Source organism: Prionailurus viverrinus, chromosome A2 (genome assembly GCF_022837055.1).
Source record: "Prionailurus viverrinus isolate Anna chromosome A2, UM_Priviv_1.0, whole genome shotgun sequence".
Classification (NCBI taxonomy): Eukaryota; Metazoa; Chordata; class Mammalia; order Carnivora; family Felidae; genus Prionailurus; species Prionailurus viverrinus.
The window spans coordinates 64,948,231-64,965,280 of record NC_062562.1 but is presented as its reverse complement, the minus strand read 5'-3'; the positions used below and the strand labels follow the sequence as shown (position 1 = coordinate 64,965,280).

The window sequence follows — 17,050 nt, the reverse complement described above, 5'->3', positions numbered from 1 at the left end:
TTCTATACACCAGCAGAAAAACAGGTAGTAAACATACAACTGAGCCAGCCTGCTGATAACAGTTTTCATTTTCTTTTCTTTTTATTCTATGTATTTTGGGTAATTAGGATAATTATAAAATTAGCTAAGAAATTATGAACAATTCAAATAAAAAAAGTCTTTGGTTACTACGTAAGCCAAGAAACGAGCTGTGAGTGGTTTTCACTGTACCTCTTGCCTATTTAAAAAATACATATACTGTCCAATCCCTTTTATTCTGTGCCCATTTTAAAAACTGTTAAAGTCTTGGAAAAATTTTTTTGTCTCGAATTTCTTCATATGTTGTGTCTCTTACTTGCTACTCAACATTTTCTCCCTCCCTGTGCAGATATTCACTTTCTCAGCGAGGATTAACCCAGGACCCATGAGCCAAGGAGAGGAAGAGGAAGGCCACTCCAGCTTTCTGGGAAAAGACTTCTTCCCTTTTCCGAAAGGGAAGTATTCGCGGGTGAAAGGTCCTTTTTCCCGTGTTAATTAGGGCTGTGAGAGGCTGCGATCCTTGGCCTGTGGCGGCCCCTTTGGAACAGTGAGGTGACAAGTCTGGAGGGGAAAATCACACGGAAGTGGGGCGAGATGGCAGAATGGAAAGATGTCCCCTCAGGACATCCTTAGGGGGTGTGATCAGACCCAGAGCTGTCTCCAAAATCATTATGTGACTTGATGACATTAATTACAACGTAGGTCACTGCCAGTGGCTATTCTGTTTCTTGGTCTGAAAACGCAGTTCACTGAGCCCTGCTCCAATACAAAGTCTGAGGCAATAATGGAGTGTTTTCCGAAGGCGTCCTTCCACGAAAGTGTCCTCCCTGAAGAGCACAGGGCAGGGGAAAGGGGTGCGTTGGCTGAGGGATAGATCGGAATTGCGAGACTCAGGCAGAGCCCTTAATCTGTCTTTAAAACGCACGTCGATTTGCACGCGCCTCTACTCAATCGTCTTAACCAGGGGGCAACCTTCCCGGAGCACCCACCTGCTAACGTGCAGAACAGACGGGGCAGGGCCTGGGCCTCCCCTCGCTCAGAGGAGGGGTGCCGGCCCCCTCCCCACCGCTCCCTTGTCAAATAGACCTAACCACCTGCCCGCACCCGGCCAGCGGCTGGATCCCTGGCCCTGAGCTGCCCAGGTGAGCGCGGGTAAAGGCGCCTTCAGCGGGAATCCTCTGAACTGGATTCAAATCCCGAGTCTTTACTTCGGAGGACTCTGAATAGGAGGCGCAGGTGCAACAAAACCATGCTCATCCCTCTCTGCGAACCCGTCGTGGAGAACTTCCGCATGCAGCCCCCGCCGCCCCGCGCCCCCGCCTCCCCAGCCAGAGGCCTCCCTCCAGGCCCGCCAACCCCAGCAACCCCCACCATGCAACCCGACATGCCCCTCGTGCACGCCCCCACCGTCGCCAGCACTCCCGCGCGCTCTCGCCGCGCCCACCTGGCCAGCCCCCTGCGCCGGTAGCGCCCCTCCGCCCTTTTCCCCGCGCGCACCCCTCCGCGCCACCCGGAGGCCCTGCCCGACCCCGCACGCCCCCGCCGTCGCCCCCCCTCTGTCTCTAACCACCGCTCCCCGCGCGCCCCCGTCACGTACACGCACTCACGCACGGCGCGGACCCGAGCACGTAAGCAGTGCGCAGGCGCACATCGGGCCGCGCGCTTTTCGGAGGCCACAGGTCGGCTGGGAGGCGGGGAAGCGCGGGTAGGCCGGGTCCGAGGCCCGGGCGGGGGTCGCGGAGGGCTCGGGGGGCAGGGTCCGCAGGGCCCGGGGGCAGAGGCAGCGCGGGGGACCGGGCGGCCGGGCTGGGGGAAGGCCGGAGCCCCGGAGTGTGTCCCGCAGGGGGCGTGGCCGCGGTGCCCGCCGGTTTAGGTGAAGGTCTCCTAGGGGAGGGGCGTCCGGCTGGCGCGGGGGCAGCGGGGTCCCGCACCTCTCGGGCCGGGGACGGACTGCTCTTGCAGGGGGTGGTCCGCGGCCCGGCCCTCGGGTGGGGAAGGCTGTGGTGGGGCTGCGGCCAAGGGACCCTGCGCTCCGGCGTCCCCGGCCAGTGCGCCCGCCCCCTTGGAGGGCGTATTGCGAGGGCTGAGGACGTGGAGCATTTGGTCGAATCTGTTCTAAGTGCTGAGAACAGTTCTGAGTGCTTTGCAGGATTTAAAGCCCCTGTTAGCTAAGTCGCGTTGGCTGGTCATGGTCAGGGTCGTGGCTGGTGGGCAGTGGAGCCAGACTTCAGACCCTGTGCCTTTGTGCTTCTGGGGCGGGCCCAGCGTCTGCAACGCGGTGGGAGCTGCGTGGGAATTTCAGTAGTTTTTATTCCAGTGGATACCCAGAAACCCAACTATTTAGTTAGACAAATATCACATTCTTAAAATAAGCAGAAAATGATCAAAATAAAAATAAAAGATTGAAATGCAGCTCATATGTAAGTGTTAATTAGCCATAAGTTTTAATTTTTTTTTAACGTTTATATTTTAGAGAGAGTGTTCGGGCGCACAAGCGGGGCACGGTCAGGGAGAGAGGGAGACCAGGCTCCAGGCTCTGAGCTGTCAGCACAGAAGCCAACCCAGGGCTCGAACTCACCAGCCCTGAGATCATGACCTGAGCTGAAGTCAGAGGCTTACACGCCTGAGTCACCCAGGTGCCCCTGACCGTAAGTTTTAGGTAGAAGAAATGCCCTAACAAAGTGACAGAAATGGTAACTGTGGTCGATGTTTGTGTCATTGATCAGTGCTGGTGAAACAGGTGTTTGGGTATTCATGTCCATATTTGTTGGGTAAATGGTTGAGTTGACAGGAAGGAGACTGGGAAGGTGAATTTCGAAGACAGTGGTGAAGGCGGAAGGGAAAGGAAGTTATCCTGGGAACAGGGAGACTGGAGCTCTGAGCTGTTGGAGGAATCCCAGGATTGCTGATGCTAATAGGGGGATGAAGCCATGGAGAGGAAGAGGGTGTTCCTCCTGAGGAGAAGGTCGGTGATCAGTGTTTTCCAAGTTCCCTCTCAGGTTCTCACTTCCAGTATTGGATCAAAGAGGCTAAGCTGAAATGGTATAGTGGGAAGACGGGTGGCGGCTCGTCAGAAGTCAGTTCTACTTTTGACTCGTTTATTTAGCTTTATTGCTTGAAGCAAATTAGAATCTCACTGGATCTTAAGGCTTTTTATTTTTTTTTCTGAACAAAGATTTATGAACACTTACCTATGATGTGACAGGTTCTTTGTAGGGTATTATGGGAGATACACAGCTGTAGTAAACACGGCTTATACAATAAAGGGACCCACAGATTATTATTAAGCTATATTTATGGCAGTTTGGGAGGTAGATTTTTTTTTAATGTTTATTTATTCTTGAGCAAGAGACAGAGTGTGAGCAGGGGAGGGGCAGAGAGAGAGAGAGAGAGAGAGAGAAAGGGAGACACAGAATCTGAAGCAGTCTCTAGGCTCTGAGCTGTCAGCACAGGGCCTGATGCAGGGCTCAAACCCACGAACCATGAGATCATGACCTGAGTCGAAGTCAGACACTCAACCAACAGAGCCACCCAGGCGCCCTGGGAGGTAGACTTTAAAATACAGGAGTTCTTAGTTTTTACAACACTCCTTTATTGCAGTATTCCTCGGAAACTCAGGAGTTTTCTTACAGATCGAGAGGTAAATTCTACACATCTAGCAAAACATGATTACAATCATCTGTAGTTCTGGTAAAATAATTTTGACTTAATGTAAGGAGGCTTATAAAAATAACTTGAGAGAAGAAACCTAAAATAAAAGCACTTTACTGGCAGACTGTTTAGACATAGAGTGTTTGTATGTTAGCAGACTTGTTCTCATAATGACAGTTCCACTTTTTAAAAATTTGTCTTAATGTTTTGATTTATTTTCAGAGAGAGAGAGAGAGAGAGAGAGAGAGAGAGAGCGAGCGAGCAGGGAAGGGGCACAGGGAGAGGAAGAGAGAGAATCCCGAGAAGGGTCTGTGAGTTAGCATAGAGCCTGACATGGGGCTCAAACTCACAAACGGCGAGATCATGACCTGAGCTGAAACCGAGAGTTGGATGCTTAACGGACTAAGCCATCCAGGCGCCCAGACAGCTTCACTTTTAGCACTTGACGTGAACTTGGAAAATTGTGAGACACAATTGGGCATCCTGTTTTCCGTGCTCATTCTTGAGTAAGTCCCTGAGGACAGTTAGTGTAGGATGGCTGCTGCTGATTATGATCCGTGCTGCTGTGACCTTTGGGGGCAGCAGCTGGCGGGGCCTGTGCATGGCACCCACTCCCTGCGTGAGCATGCCCGAGGGTGAATTCCGGCCTGTTGCAGGCTCGCTCTGTGATCTCCGGTGAGGTCTCGACCTTAGCCTCAGCTTCTATGTTTGTGTCATAGGCATGAGAATGGTAGTTTTCACCATATTTTCATCTTCATTATTTGACTTGATTCTTATGATTTCTCTCACGAAGCCAAGGGCTCAGTGATAGAGGCTGGGCTCAGATCATCTGCTTTTTTCCTAAGGACGGAACTGAAAACCTCTGCCTGGTTTGTCCTGATTTGTTCGTCTGTGGTTCCATGGCTCTAACGTGTTGCCTTTCCTCTACTGATGAATTCTAAACCGTTTTCCATCAAAATGTCATGAATGTTTTCCCTGTGTGCAGGGAAAATTATATGACTAAAACCATCTCACCCATAACAAAGCATTATTGAGTCAAGCTATTTCTCTTACAAATGGCCTGTCCTCATAAATGAGAAGTCCAGTATACTTTCCGAGATGAGCAGAGATTTAAAAAGTATGCCTACAGTATTGATTGCGTCCTTGCTTCCTTCTTGGTACTGATTCCGTTTCATTTTTGTCAGTTGTTACAGAACCTCCAGCATGCAGGCCCCCAGCTCCAGGTCTGTGCACCTGAGTGAATGGCAGAAGAATTACTTTGCCATTACATCCGGCATATGTACATCAGGACAGAAGGCGGACGCATACCGGGCACAGATACTACGCATTCAGTATGCGTGGGCAAACGCGGAGATCTCCCAGCTCGGTGCCGCCGTGCTGTTCAAAAAATATGCAGAGAAATACTCTGCAGTTATTGATTCTGACAATGTCGAGACCGGCTTGAATAACTACGCAGAAAGCATTTTAACGTTAGCAAGATCTCAGCAAACTGACAGTGACAGGTGGCAGTCTGGATTGTCAATAAATAATGTTTTCAAAATGAGTAACGTACAGGAGATGATGCAAGCCGGCCAGAAAGCCAGAGAGTCTCTGTTGGCACCTGCCGACGCCTCGGTATTAATCCATAAAGAGGCCGCTGTCCTTGATCCTCCTAAGTTTAGTGTTTGTGGTGGTTCTGGGGACAGGGGCCCGTTAATTGACTCGGCTCATAATACGAACGGGACCCAAGACATCCCAGAGGGCACTCCTTTGACGTGCCCTCTGAATGCCCGGCCACCTGTGCTGACTGACACCAGTAAGACGTGTCCTACGTCCTTAACACCTTCCAGTGAACTTGCTACCGCAAAATTCCATGCCACACCACTGTTCGGAAGTGTCAAAAAGGAAAATAACAGCTCTCCCACAGCCAACATAGGACTGAACAAGTCCTCACCTAATCAGTCTTGTTTGCCCTCTGGCTGTGAAAATCCATGGGCGCAGAAAGCTTTTTATGGTTCTGGCATCATCGATGCACTTTCCACCCCAATAGTGAATAAGGCTTTTAGTAAAACAGAAGATAACGGCCAGAGAGAAGAGAGTAGCCTGCCTGCTTTTAAAACTGCAAAAGAACAATTATGGATAGATCAGCAGAAAAAGAACCCCCAGCCCCAGCGTGTATCAGGGTCATCGTATGGTGGTGTAAAGAAGTCTCTGGGAGCCAGTAGGTCCCGAGGCATATTTGGGAAGTTCGTTCCTCCTGTACCTAAGCAGGACGGGGGAGAGCAGCTTGGGGGAATACAGTGTAAGCCTTCGGGCACAGGCCCTGCAGAACCAGCACACATAGCTGACGAGCGTCTGAAGAACCTGGAGCCAAAGATGATCGAACTTATTATGAACGAGATAATGGATCACGGGCCGCCGGTCAATTGGGACGATATCGCAGGAATAGAATTTGCCAAAGCCACAATAAAGGAGATAGTTGTGTGGCCCATGATGAGACCGGACATCTTTACTGGTTTACGAGGACCCCCTAAAGGAATTCTGCTCTTCGGGCCTCCGGGGACTGGCAAAACTCTGATCGGCAAGTGCATTGCTAGCCAGTCGGGGGCAACGTTCTTTAGTATCTCCGCTTCCTCCTTGACTTCTAAATGGGTGGGAGAGGGGGAGAAAATGGTCCGGGCGTTGTTTGCTGTCGCAAGGTGCCAGCAGCCAGCTGTGATATTTATTGATGAAATCGATTCCCTGTTGTCTCAGCGAGCAGATGGTGAACACGAGTCTTCTAGACGGATAAAAACTGAGTTTCTGGTTCAGCTAGATGGAGCAGCCACCTGTTCCGAAGACCGTATTCTGGTGGTGGGGGCAACCAACCGGCCCCAAGAAATTGACGAGGCCGCCCGGAGAAGGTTGGTGAAAAGGCTTTATATCCCTCTCCCAGAAGCTTCAGCTAGGAGACAGATGGTGACGAAGCTCATGTCCAGGGAGCGGTGTTGCCTGAGCGAGGAGGAGGTCACCCTGGTGGTCCGGCAGTCCGATGGCTTCTCAGGGGCTGACGTGACACAGCTGTGCAGGGAAGCGTCACTTGGGCCCATCCGCAGTTTACAAGCTGCTGACATCGCCACCGTGACACCAGATCAAGTCCGACCAATAGCTTATATCGATTTTGAAAATGCTTTCAGAACCGTGCGGCCCAGCGTGTCTCCTAAAGATTTAGAGCTTTACGAAAACTGGAACAGAACCTTTGGTTGTGGGCGGTAGACGGGACACTTGAAGTTTGAAGAGGGCACCTTGGTAACGCGCCCTTTCCCACTTTGTAGCTTGGGAAACTGGGGGGTTATTCATTGTACTCTCAGTATGTATTTTGAATTCTACACCTCAAAAAAAAAAATAGACTAGTAATAGTGGCAATTTTACAATTGATCGGCTTAGCCCCTGTTAATAGAAGCTTGGGTTTCCCTCCAGTTACTGCCTGATGTGCGAGCCTATTTGTACAAAATATGAATGAATGTGTTTCTTTTGTTCAAAGCGGGTCTTTGTTTTCAAGATGGACAGTACGATGACTAGTGAGCTCACACCGAAACTAGGTTCTCATTTGTATGTGAGGAGGCATCTGATGGGTGCGCATCTCCCGCTGAAGAAGGTTCCTTCTGCCGACCACGTGACTCGCGTGTTGGCCGGTGTGGTGGTTTACATTTGAAGCTGTTTCGCTTGGTGTGCAGTGGATTTAAGGTCTCCCCAAACAGCCGAACGAGAGTGCCAGTTTTTTGTTCTTCTTTGTCACTGCGTAACAGTTGCCTCCTGTTACTAGGGCTGCCTGCGGGAGACGATTTCAGCGGTAGCCAGGTGTAATCTAGTATCAGAGACGTGTCCGCGGACTTGAAGGATGAAGAAGGTGCATTTTCCCAGGGGGTAGAATGTGTTTAAGATCAATATTTTATTTGGTAGTACTTCACAGCCTGTAGCATCGGTCTCTCAAAAGTGAACGTCTGCAGGTTTCTACGTGGGACCCTTTTGTAAGTAGTAGACGTTCATCGTTGAAATACCAGGGCAGAGAGCTGAACAAGACGAAGAGGAGGAAGATTGCGGTCATCCCAGCCAGCACTTTGGGGAGCACGCTGTCCGTTCTTGCAGACATCTTCTGCGGGGTGGGGCTGTACGGTCGCCTCCGTAGCCTGCCTCTCTGTCACCGTCGCTTCCCGTGTGAATGTGCTCTGTTTACAACATCCTCCCTCAGGATCCCACGCTGGATGGACTGTAATTTATCCAGTCCTCTGCTCGGGGACGCTCAGGGCAGGACACTAGCCGGTTTCCCCTTTGTTCATTGTACACCAAAACACGTTGAATGCCTTAGGGATCTTTTTTAAAAACAAATACGCCTCTCCTGAGTAAAATTCTTGCATTAAATTCTTGCACGTTTTTAAGGCTGTTGGCACATGTCCTGAATTGTCCCCTAGAAAAGTCGTGCATATGTGGGATTCCTCTCCGCAGGAAGCCACCGTGCCTCCTTACCTGTCCCGTGTGGACATTGGGTCCCCGCAGTTTTTGTTAGTGTTCTGCTCACATCTGTCCGTTCTAACGGTGCTGGATGCCAGCCAGTGTTCTGGGCGCTGAGAGCAGAGCGGTGAACAGTAGGCAGAGAGCCTTGGTCTTACATAGGTGACATTCAAGTTGTAATGTTTTCTCTTGACAGTGCAGTTGAAGACGGAATTTGACAGGTGACTTTAGACCGTTGTTTTCATTTTTGTTCTTGGCTCGCCTTCTATTTCTGTACTCCCTTGAAAGCTTTGTTTTTCCATCTGTGAGTTTTTCCCTTTGAAACATGCCATTGCCTTTTATTAGAATTTGGATGTTAAACTGCTCGTCTCTGGTTTTAGGTAAATATTTTAAAGTGTAAAGCACGTCACGTTATTAAAATGTAAAGCACGTCTCTGTCTTGTTTCATTTCTGCGTAAACAGCACTACAAGTAACCTGGGATTCCTAGGTGTTGATGTCCAGGAATTTCTGTGGGTTCTTCCCTGAATCCTCTCCCAGATCAACCCCCCCTTTGGGTTTTACTCTTGCCACAGCTGACTAGGTCATCCGCAGTCGCCCAGGAGGTATTTGTGTCTTACTGAGCTCTATAGCTTGGTCGTAATGTTGACAGTCGTTTTTTTCTTAACAGCCACTCCTGCCAGCCCCCACCTTCAGCAGCCTTGGTCACCAGCCACGGGCCCCTTCTCTTTGTGGAACTGAGCTGGGATTATGTCCAAGACAAAAATCCCTGGGTGGCTCAGCTCGTCTCGACTCAGGCGGAGCCCACGTCTCTCTCTCCAGAGTTAAGCTCTGCTCTGTTCAAGTGAGAATCTAATCCTGACGGGAAGGAGGCAGGAGGTTCTGAAGCTGGAGAGAAAGTTTGAGCTGGGGAATCCCTGCGTGGTCGTTTCAGGCTTCTGCCTCATGGAAGTGTTCTTCCTCTCCCGCCTTCTGGGATTCGGAGTATGCCTTCGGGTAGGAAATTTCCAGAAACTTAGAGATGTCTTTGTATCTCCACGTTATGATTAGATATGGAAATCTTCGGCTGAATTCTTCCCTCCTGAGGGTTTTGTTTCTGCTGCAGTGTCTTTAGCCATATTGTTTCATTAGAGAAGTGGACACTCACCCGGGTTTTCACGTCTTTGGAAGATACGTTTCCTTCGTGGAAATACACGCACGGTTTTACCAGTGCATGTAACTCGTTTGTGCATTCGTGCCTAAACGAGTTGGTAGGAATACAGTGATTAATGGGAATTTTTAAATATCAGTCCTTTTAACATGTTGGGGTTGCACATACAATTTCTTTCGTTGTGCGTTCTTCAGGAAATTCTGTTCCAATCTGTGGTCTTCTCTCATTTTGAAATTCGAATTCATTTTCTCAGTTCTAGACTTTTGTCCAGTTGGCCTCCACCCTGACCCCTGATGAGGTTGGAGTCCAGGGAAAGGGCCTGGGCTTTGGAGCCGCGTGGGCCTGCTGCTGGAGTCTGACTCTGGGCCACCTAATTGTTCAGGCTCCCTTCTAACATGAGGGTGTCTACACCTACCCTGTTGGACAGTGAGGGTCAAATAGTCCAATACAGGTGGGAAAGGCCTGGATCGTGGTTGCTCAACAACGTGGACGTGGTGCGTCCTTCTGTCTGCCTGACTCTGCCCATGTTGACCTGCAGGGGGCATTTTCTTCTCGGCTGTTTTGCGTGCCTGTCTATTCTAGCACGTTCTGCTTCGTGTTTGTGATACTTGTGTTTCATCGTACATACTGTGTCGTCTAAACTTACAGAGTAAATCTAATTAAATAAGTGTCTTTTAGTTTGGTTACTCTTTTGAGACTTCAGAACTTTTACCTAGATCCCAGATTATGATTTTCCACCTACTCATCTTTAAGTCCTATTTCTTGGCCTCCAGAATTACTCCCCAGTGTTTTTAATTAAAACCCACCTCCAGAGAGCTGATTGGAAGATAGGATTCTGTCCAGGTCTATGGCAAGAGGGCAGGTCAGATAAGGATACTTTTTTTTTTTTTGAGGCTTTGGTTTAAATTTTAAAATTTCGGTTAGTTAAAATGTATATTAGTTTCAGATGTACAGTACAGTGATTCAACTCTTAGGTACATCACCCGGTGCTCGTCACAGCAAGTGCATTATTTTTTTTTTTTGAGAGATGCTTATTTTTTTGTTAATGCTTATTTTTGAGAGAGAAACAGAGCATGAACAGGGGAGAGGCAAGAGAGGGAGACACAGAACCCTAAGCAGGCTCCAGGCTTCGAGCTGTCAGCACAGAGCCCGACACGGGACTCAAACTCTCAAATCACAAGTTCATGACCTGAGCCGAAGTCCGATGCTCAACTGGCTGAGCCCCCCCAGGCGCCCCAGCAAGTGCTGTCCTTAATCTCCATCACCTATCCCTCTCCCCCGACTTCCTGTCTAGTAACCATCAGTGTGCTTTCTAGAGTTTAAGCGTTTGTTTCTTGGTTTGCCTCTCTATCTTAATGACACATTTTTTAACTTTTTTCATGGATTCCTGGCTTTTGACCTCAAATCTGGAGTTGGTGGTGAGCAAGCCAGTGGAATAGTTGTTTAAAGTCTACCCAGCTGCCTGTCCTTAAATAAAACTTATTATTTTCCAACATGCAATTAATTTATAATGGAGAGAGTTTTGGGGCACCTGGGTGGCTCAGGCAGTTAAGTGACTTCCACTCAGGTCATGATCTTGCGGTTTGTGGGTTTGAGCCCCAGCATCGGGCTCTGTGCTGACAGCTCGGAGCCTAGAGCCTGCTCCAGATTCTGTGTCTCCCCCGCTCTCTACTCCTCCCCCCGCCCCACTCAAAAATAAACATTAACAAAATTTGTATAATGGAGAGAACTTTGCAATGGGCTTTAGAAAAAGACAAGTGACTGATCTTGAATAGTTTGTAATACATTCTCAGGCAATTGCTTTCTTAGTCATAAAAGTAAGGATGTCCTATTAGATAATCCCAAAGACACACCCAGATCTGCTCTTCTGTTATCAGTTACCAAATATTTATCAATTAGACAAGTGCTTACAGAGTACCAGGTGTTGGGTACTATGGGAAGTATTGGGAAAAAATGTAGTTCTGCAAACTTTTACCTGCTTACTGTCACTAATTTGGCTCATGATAGAAACTGGGGGTGGGGGGGGCATCTGGCTTGCTCAGCTGGTTGAGCATCCGACTCTTGGTTTCGGCTGAGTTCATGATCTCAGGGTCATGAGATCGAGCCCTGAATCCAGCTCTGTGCTGATGGTGTGAAGTCAGCTTGGGATTCTCCCTCTCCCTCTTCCTCTTTCTCCCTCTCTCTCTCTGCCCCACCCCCACTCTCTCTCTCTCAAATAAATAAACTTTAAAAAAAAATCTTAGAAACTGGGAAGACGTGAAGGCTCTCGAGAGCTTTGGTGACGAGTCAAGTCAGCAAAATGTACTAGTGAATATATGAATCATTTAAGAGAAGGGGAAATATTTTTCAAATTAGGAATTCGGTGGCATCGGAGGCAGGACACTGTGGCTAATGAGGCACCGGACCCTGGGTGTTTTGTCCCGGCCCGCTCAGGCGTCTCAGCAACCCGCAAGGTACCTGTGACCACTGGGGCCAGGCCTGAGGAGCCCTTCGAGCTGTCCTGATCTGTTCGGCTCTGAAAGATTGACCTGGGCTAAAATTAGTCTATGCTTCCTTACATTTGGCCAGAGCAAGCATCCTGCAGAGCAGAACCTGTGGGCTCTGCTCTCCCCTCCACCCACGGCCTGGACCTCCTCCGAGCGACCCCAGAGCAGGCCTTGCTATCTTGCTGGTCCCATTCTCCCAGGTCAGAGGGTTGCTCCCTATGTCTGTATCTAACATCTGCTGCCCAGTCGCCCTTAAAACACATGTAGAAAAAACAAAAAACAAAACTACATCAGCTTTTTTTTTCCTCCCAGAACAAAATAATAGCTTCATAAGAAAAGGCACAATAGGGAGCTTTTCATTTAAAATAGCGGACTAGGCCACACATTCATCTTTTCCGCCTACTTGTGCAAAAGTCTGCACTGAAAGGCCAAAGGCAGAAGTGAGCCTGACTCCAGTACGGTGTTGGAGGAGAGGGGGAACGCCCCCCGCAGAAGCAGACGGCCCGGTCTTGTGACCACGTGGAACCAGATTCTGCCAAGAACCTTGAATGAGCCTGGAGGTGTGTCCCCCGCAGACATCCCCAGTGAGAACCCGGGCAAGCTGACACCTTGATTTCAGCCTTGTTCAGGCAGCCGCTGCCCCCCCCCCCCCACCACCCCCGATGGCCAGATGATAGATTTGAGTTGCTCTCACTGTTAAGTTTGTGGTGACGCGTGAGGGCAGCCATCGGACGCTGATACAGGCAGCCGGGGCCTTCACGCCCTCTGCTCCCCGTGTCCGCCTGGTTGGTGCCTCACGTACGGTGTCTTTAGAAAGGCCCTCCCTGAGCCCCGTGTAGGGCAGCCCCACGGACTCCCAGCCTGAGTCCACCCACCCCTGCCCCGACTCCTGGCTTTAACTGGTGAACGTCACTAACTGGAGTATTTATGCTTACTGTCCTTATGTCCCTGACACCTGCCGGCCTCCCCATCACAGCCACAAAGAGTTCCTAACAGCCGGGCATTTTCTCGTTCCCCCCAGAACCACACGGGATTCACCAGACATCTCAGAAGACCCCACAGCTGGGGAGACACCCAGAGAAGCAGGACAGCTCATTCCCAGGAAGCCTGCAAGTGCGCAAGACTGAGCACAGCCTGGAAAACTCCTGACCCCAGAAGACACGGTGGCCACGAAATAAAAACAGACAGCTATGCCATTACAGGAGTTACTACAGCGGGGTAACTATCTCTCCACAAACACAGTGGCATAAAACCGCCCATGTGAATGATCTCCGTCTCCGTGGGCCAGGCCTGGCCGGGCCTCTGTGGGGGGCGCTCACAGGCCTGCCCTGGAGGTGTTGGCAGGAGCTGCGGGCTCAGCTGAGGCTCGACCGGGGAAGGGGCTCCTTCCAGGCTCCTGGGTTGCTGGCAGTGGGCAGGACTGACGACCTCAGGGTCTTGCTGTCGGCTGGCCCCTGCTCCTGGTCATGCAGGCCTTCCCAAGCGGCTCCTTGCTTCTCAAAACCAGCCAGGGAGGGAGTCTGCCAGCAAAACTGGCATCAGAGGCGCCCATGGCACGGAGACACCAGTGGCCCTTCACGCCCCTGCTGGACCCATTGGGTCATGGGTGCCACAGCTGTGAGATAAAGACTCAGGAAGCAGGAAGGACTCCTAGCTGTCCAAATAAAAATCTTAGCGGAGGGACAGAAGTGTAAACTGAAAAAAGGCTGAAACCAACCTAGTGACGTGGGAAAGCGACTTGCGGGACTACTTTGGACCGTCAAGCAGAAGGACGGAGAGAAGGAAACTGGGAGTTAAGTGGAATGAAAGATAGATTCCAGGAAATTAATGTCCACGTAAGGGGAATCTTACGGAAAAGGAAAAGGAGAGAAGGGCGTCGAGAGTCACATTAATAAGAGGTTTTTCCTGAGCTAAATACCTGAGAATTCACGTAAAATTTAAAAAAGTCCACTGAGTACCCAGCAAGAATTGAGGTTGGGGAAGGAATGCTGAGGCATCTCTGAGGGTATTAGGGCTCTCCAGAGAGATGGCCCAGCAGCATAACAGAGAGGTACAGGAGACTGATGGTAGGAATTGGCTCCGTGGAGCTGTGGAGGCTGTGGAGGCTGAGGAGGCTGAGACACCCCATGATCTGTAGGAAATAACAGGTCAGTCAGGGCTCACAAAGTTCTGGGGGCAAATGATTTTAAGATCACAGCTGTAAACCCAGGCTGTTACATGTAGGACTGAAAAGTCATAGACCCAGCAGACCCTAAATTATCACTCGCACGTTCTTTATGGGAACAGGAAAACAAACCTTCAAGGATATGTGAGGCAGAATGAAAAGGTCGTCCGGATGAGGACGTTAACAAAAGGAAATACGCTGTGTGTAACTCACAGCCGTGAGCAAGGGAACCAGCGAAATGGTGTTTGCAAATGGACCTGTAAGGTTTAATGAAACTGCTAAAAAGTATTCCTAAAAATAAGAGCATGATGTTAAGAATTATCCACGGCTAGTGTTATAGGCGATTGCAACAAACAGGTGAGGGGAAACAAAAATGGAACACTGCTGGTTTTTTTATTGTGCATTTTGTTCTGTTTGAGGGAGTTAGGTACGTATTCTGGTTAAGTTTTAATGGTGATGGACAACATCTGGGTTCAAGGTCCAGGCTGCACGCAGACCCCACGGCAGGCCCATGGGGAGTGATTTGAGGTTCAAGTGTGGTGGGCTGGAGAGCGGGGGGCTCAGACTCCTGCCACGTGGCACCAGGGGCTGGGGTAGCCACGCAGGCTACCGGGTGAGGACGCCTGGGGAACTTCATCCCCTAAGCTTTGGGGACAGTGGAGAAAACAGACAGTGGGCCCAGATTTCTTTCTGGAATAGATAATATGGTCAGGATACCGGAATATTACTGTCCAAATACGAGGACCAAAAGAAAAAGTCAGGATTTTTAGGGAGCACTTAGGGTGAGTTGTTACAAATTCCTAAGGCCCTGAGCACTGAGAGGGCACGATTCGTGTTTTGTGCAAAACTGGAGGGAATCCAGAGTCAGCAACTCGGCCAGTGGTGGCATCCCTGGGCCTTTTGATGAATTTGGAACCTTCGCTAACCGCTAAACCAAAGGAAGGCAGCCACAGTGTTGCCAGGATACCATCTGTCTCAGTAAACAGAAGGGAGACTGTCTCCCAAGTTCTCAGAGATACACAGCTGAAGACCCTGTAATGGGGTTAGTCTCTGCAGGCCTGGGACAGTCGCAGCTGCTGTCATGGTGGAATTTGGGGGTTCCAGGCAAAGCATAACCAGCGCACGGACTCTGAGCAGCGTGGAGTCTGTTCTGGAAAGAACCTGCTGTCAATGACTGCTCTTGGGAAATGGTTTCTCCATCGTAGTCCCAGTTTTCCTGCCTTTCGTCTCCTGAGTGGGTGTAGGAATTCTAGAACAGAGCTGTCCAATAGATATGCACCATGGGAACATCTGTGTGATCTTAAGTGTCCTAGTAGCAACATTAAAAAGCAAAACTAGGGGCGCCTGGGTGGTGCAGTCGGTTAAGCGTCCGACTTCAGCCAGGTCACGATCTCGCGGTCCGGGAGTTCGAGCCCCGCGTCAGGCTCTGGGCTGATGGCTCGGAGCCTGGAGCCTGTTTCCGATTCTGTGTCTCCCTCTCTCTCTGCCCCTTCCCCGTTCATGCTCTGTCTCTCTCTGTCCCAAAAATAAATAAAAACATTGAAAAAAAAATTTTAAAAAAAAAAAAGCAAAACTAAGAAAGAAACAAGTGACATTAACACCCAGTTCTGTCTTTCCAGCATGTGATCGATGTAAGGGTTCTTTATGAGATATTTCACTTTTTTTTTTTCTCATACTGAATCTTTGAAATCCGGTGAGGATTTTACATTCACAGCACATCTCAATAGAAGTGACCACAGTCAAGTGCTTGACGGTCACAGGTGGTTAGTGGCCACTATCGTGGAAGGGGCAGGTCCAGAAGGTTGTATCATCAGCCCATGCTTGTAACTAAGTTAAGCAGTTTCCCTTAAAACTCTGTGCGATATATACACAGTCAGCCTTTTGGAGTAGGAAATCATTTAATTTCCACACCATTAGAGTGAACATTAAGAATCCAGCTTCTAGAATTAGTGAGCTTTGTGGAAACTGACTTCTGACCCAACGCTGCCCTAACACTGCTACCCCAGAGTAGCTATGAGTTTTGACACTGATCTTTAAACATGCCCGGTCTTCCTTGTCACTGTATCTTGCTTTAGCCCAAGCTCACTCTGTCACCTCCAATCATGTGATGAGAATTATACGATAGAAATCATTGTCATAGGAAAAGGTAAATGGCATTTTATCTATGAGTAATTTAGAAGTACTTACTATGTATTGAGGGAGCAAAAAAAAAAAAAAAAGGGAGGGAGAAGCTATATAAAAGTAGAAATACTTGACATTTAAAAATGTCTTTAAGATTGTTAATATCGAAGTTTGGAACTCACACAGTAGTGTTTAATATTGCATTATAACTTGCTGGATCGTGTCCTTACGTTCTGCTTCACTTGGGACAGATGACTGCATGTTTCTGACCGATCATCAATTGTTTCTCATGAAATAAGTCCTTTAGAATAATTAAATAATTAGTATTTGGGGCCCCTGGGTGGCTCAGTCGGGTAAGTGTCAGACTTCAGCTCAAGTCATGATCTCACGGTTTGTGGGTTTGAGCCCTGCATCGGGCTCTGGGCTGACAGCTGGGAGCCTGGAGCCTGCTTTGGATTCTGTGTCTCCCTCTTTCTCTGCCCCTCGCCTACTCATGCTGTCTCTCTCTCTCAAAAATAAATAAATATTAAAAAAATTTTTAATTAGTATTTGATCTATGTTGATTAAACATCTAGATATGTAATATAGGAGTATATGCATATTTAAATATATGTATGTCCCATTAAATTAAGGTAACAACAAAATGAATATACATGATGCATACGTATGCATATATGAGTTATGTATATGTGTTTCCCTAAATTTGTTGGTCTAAAATGTAAGTGAAAATGTTAGTAAAATAGAAATAGGGTGTAGATTGGAAAAGAGATGTGGAACTTCCAGATCACAAGAGAGAAAAATAAAAACAAAATCTGCTCAGTCCAAAGGAAAGAGGAAAAAAGATTTTTTTTAAAAAGGCTGAAGAGGGGCACCTGGGCGGCTCAGTCGGTTGAGCGTCTGGCTTCGGCTCAGGTCATGATCTCACGGTTCATGAGTTCAAGCCCCGCGTCGGGCTGTGTGCTGACAGCTCGGAGCCTGGAGCCTGCTTTGGA

At 49.0% G+C, this 17,050-nt stretch overlaps 1 protein-coding gene across 2 annotated transcripts; it reads left to right on the top strand.

The window, feature by feature from the left end:
- The first annotated feature begins 1,523 nt into the window (after nt 1-1,523).
- Nucleotides 1,524-8,566, top strand: FIGNL1 (fidgetin like 1). 2 transcript variants are annotated; one of them, XM_047848999.1, is made up of 2 exons: nt 1,524-1,723; nt 4,854-8,566. In XM_047848999.1, the coding sequence occupies exon 2, from the start codon at nt 4,873-4,875 to the stop codon at nt 6,901-6,903; it is 2,031 nt and encodes a 676-aa protein (XP_047704955.1). In that variant the 5' UTR covers nt 1,524-1,723; nt 4,854-4,872; the 3' UTR covers nt 6,904-8,566. The 2 variants fall into 2 exon arrangements, with proteins under 2 accessions (XP_047704955.1, XP_047704956.1); XM_047849000.1 differs by having other exon boundaries at nt 1,673-1,697.
- The last annotated feature ends 8,484 nt before the right edge of the window (nt 8,567-17,050 follow it).

Coding starts and splice junctions, on each gene's coding strand:
- FIGNL1 (XM_047848999.1), top strand. CDS start 4,873: ATGCAGGCCCCCAGCTCCAGGTCTGTGCACCTGAGTGAATGGCAGAAG.